The 2,173-nt window shown below is 50.1% G+C and overlaps 1 protein-coding gene across 1 annotated transcript; it reads right to left on the reverse strand.

The window, feature by feature from the left end:
- Positions 1-482: 482 nt before the first annotated feature.
- SETTUDRAFT_29476 (uncharacterized protein) lies at positions 483-1,980 on the reverse strand (the record flags this gene model as incomplete). The annotated part of the gene is made up of 5 exons (XM_008025845.1): positions 483-1,097; positions 1,186-1,524; positions 1,577-1,638; positions 1,702-1,853; positions 1,913-1,980. 5 exons carry the CDS (start codon positions 1,978-1,980, stop codon positions 483-485), a joined length of 1,236 nt encoding a protein of 411 aa, XP_008024036.1.
- Between the last annotated feature and the right edge of the window lie 193 nt (positions 1,981-2,173).

A 2,173-nucleotide genomic window follows, 5' to 3' on the forward strand; every position in this document is an offset into this window, starting at 1 on the left:
GCCTGGCAATACCAGAGGTCTGGTGTGGATATAAAGTATGTGTGTAGGGTCCCTGTGCTGCATGATCTATCAATAAGGGGTGCAGTCCATGTCCCGGCAGATAGGAAGTTTCGGGTACGGCTCCGCGAAAAGTGGTTGTCACTCATGCCACATCAAACGGCCGGAGATAGGAAATGCGGAGCGAGATAGATGAGCCGGCTTTTCTAAGACCCGGCGTGAGCCGATGAAAACTAGTAGAGGCGGGGTGCCTGGCGGGAGGTCGTCTGTTTTCGCAAGCATTCTCCATGCGGCTGTACATCAATCTCCGTCAACAAACTTTTGGTGCATAGAACTAAGGATACATCACGTAGGGTGATTATGGCTGAATTTGTACCCTATATATAACCTTCAGCTGTAGTCTACTTTCATTTCTGAATTGACCGGTACGGGAGAGTACCGCCTGATTAAAAAAAAACGTCTGTGAATGCCTATGCGAATGGAAATTACATGGCAGCCCTTAATAACGCAGACTCGAAATCGCCATTTCGCATGCTCGACAACGCTGTTTCTACGTCTTGTTGCATATCGTGAAACCACAGCCAGTTGAATCGACCCTGCTGAAGACGGGGCAAGATCTTGTTCATGTCGTCGCCTGCTTCTTCGTGTTGGAAGAAGATCATGCGCGCAACCTCAGCTGCCTGCTCCAACTGCTTCTGAGCACGTGGCCGTCGTACCGAGTCATATGCACTAAGACCTGCGGAAATTCTGGCATCAATATTGACTTGTTGTCTTGATCTTGCAGCAATGTCTGCCAATATCTTTGAAAGAACAAGAGCATCCTCGAGACCTTGAGCAGCGCCCGCTGCCTGGAATGGCAAGGATGCATGGGCAGCATCGCCTAGAATAGCCACGCGGCCGCGGAAATATGTTGAAGTCCGCCAGTGATGAAAAAAGCCCCATCGGATGGGATTGGCCTTGGTCAAAAGCTGGCGAAAGCGGTCATCAATGTCTGGTCCCTCGAAATCGGCCATCATGGCTTCATGTGAGACCTTCTCTGTCACTGCATTATCCAGCTTCCAGCCTTGCTTATCTGCTACACACAGAAGGTAGTTGAACTCCTATGACAACAGTGATAAGCAAAAGATCAGATTGTCGGTCTCAGACATGGGTACTGGCTTACCTCTCCCCCTATATTCGGTACGTTACGGCGCTGCGGTTATGGCCAAAGTAAAACTTGGCGACGTCGGTCAAATCTCCAAGAATAGCTTCGGCCTCTGCCATTGGAATGACAGCACGGTAGCAATACGCATCAGCATAGACTGGAGCTACTTGCTCAGGAAAATGAGGCTTCAGGACATGCTCTCGGACTGTACTCTTGATGCCGTCGGCACCGGCAAGGACGCTGGCTTCTGCGACTTGACCATCGGCGAATGTAAGGACAACCTTGGACGGTTGCTGTTCGATATGCACCAGGCGCTTGCTGAATTTGACATTTTCCCGTGGAATGAAGCTGGTCATGATATCAAGCAGCGCCTTGCGATGTGCCTAGTAATAGTAAGCATCACTTGTGTAAACAACGACAAGTTGGGCCACATACAGATTTGCGGTCAAAGTCAGGATGGCCCCACGCAGACTTGCCGTACCATGGCTGGTCCTTTCCTGGGGCTCTTGGTGAGCAAGGGGCACAGAGAGAAGGAATGTAATGTAGGAAAAAGCTCATACCCAGACCTTCGCTAAGCAGCAGTCCCTCGAAAAAGATGTCTTGGTTTTGGGCGCCCTTGTTGCCTACGCAAATCCTTTCATACAAGGGGCGGAATGCGGGCTCGATCAGATCCATAGTTCGCATGCCGTTTGGCGCGAAGCCTATTCCAGCACTCAGAGAGGATAAGCGACATAAGGAGTTAGGAGTAGCATGGTGATGATGATGACGTACCCTACGGCTGAGAACTCCCTGGCGTCCTCGTAGAGTGTAAAGGGAACACCCTTTTTGTGCAGAGCCATAGCCAGCGCAAGACCTCCAATGCCCGCACCTAGATTTCTTATTGGTGATTTGGGACACAAGATACACGAGTCAGTCCGGGGGCATATTATTATTGTTCCATTAGAGTCTAGTGAGCTCGAGGCTATGTAAGACTTTGGCCGAGGCCGTTCTAACTAGATTTATTTACAAATACGAGTTTGTGCTTGAAGTGTG

Source organism: Exserohilum turcica, assembly GCF_000359705.1.
Source record: "Exserohilum turcica Et28A unplaced genomic scaffold SETTUscaffold_156, whole genome shotgun sequence".
Lineage (NCBI taxonomy): Eukaryota > Fungi > Ascomycota > Dothideomycetes > Pleosporales > Pleosporaceae > Exserohilum > Exserohilum turcicum.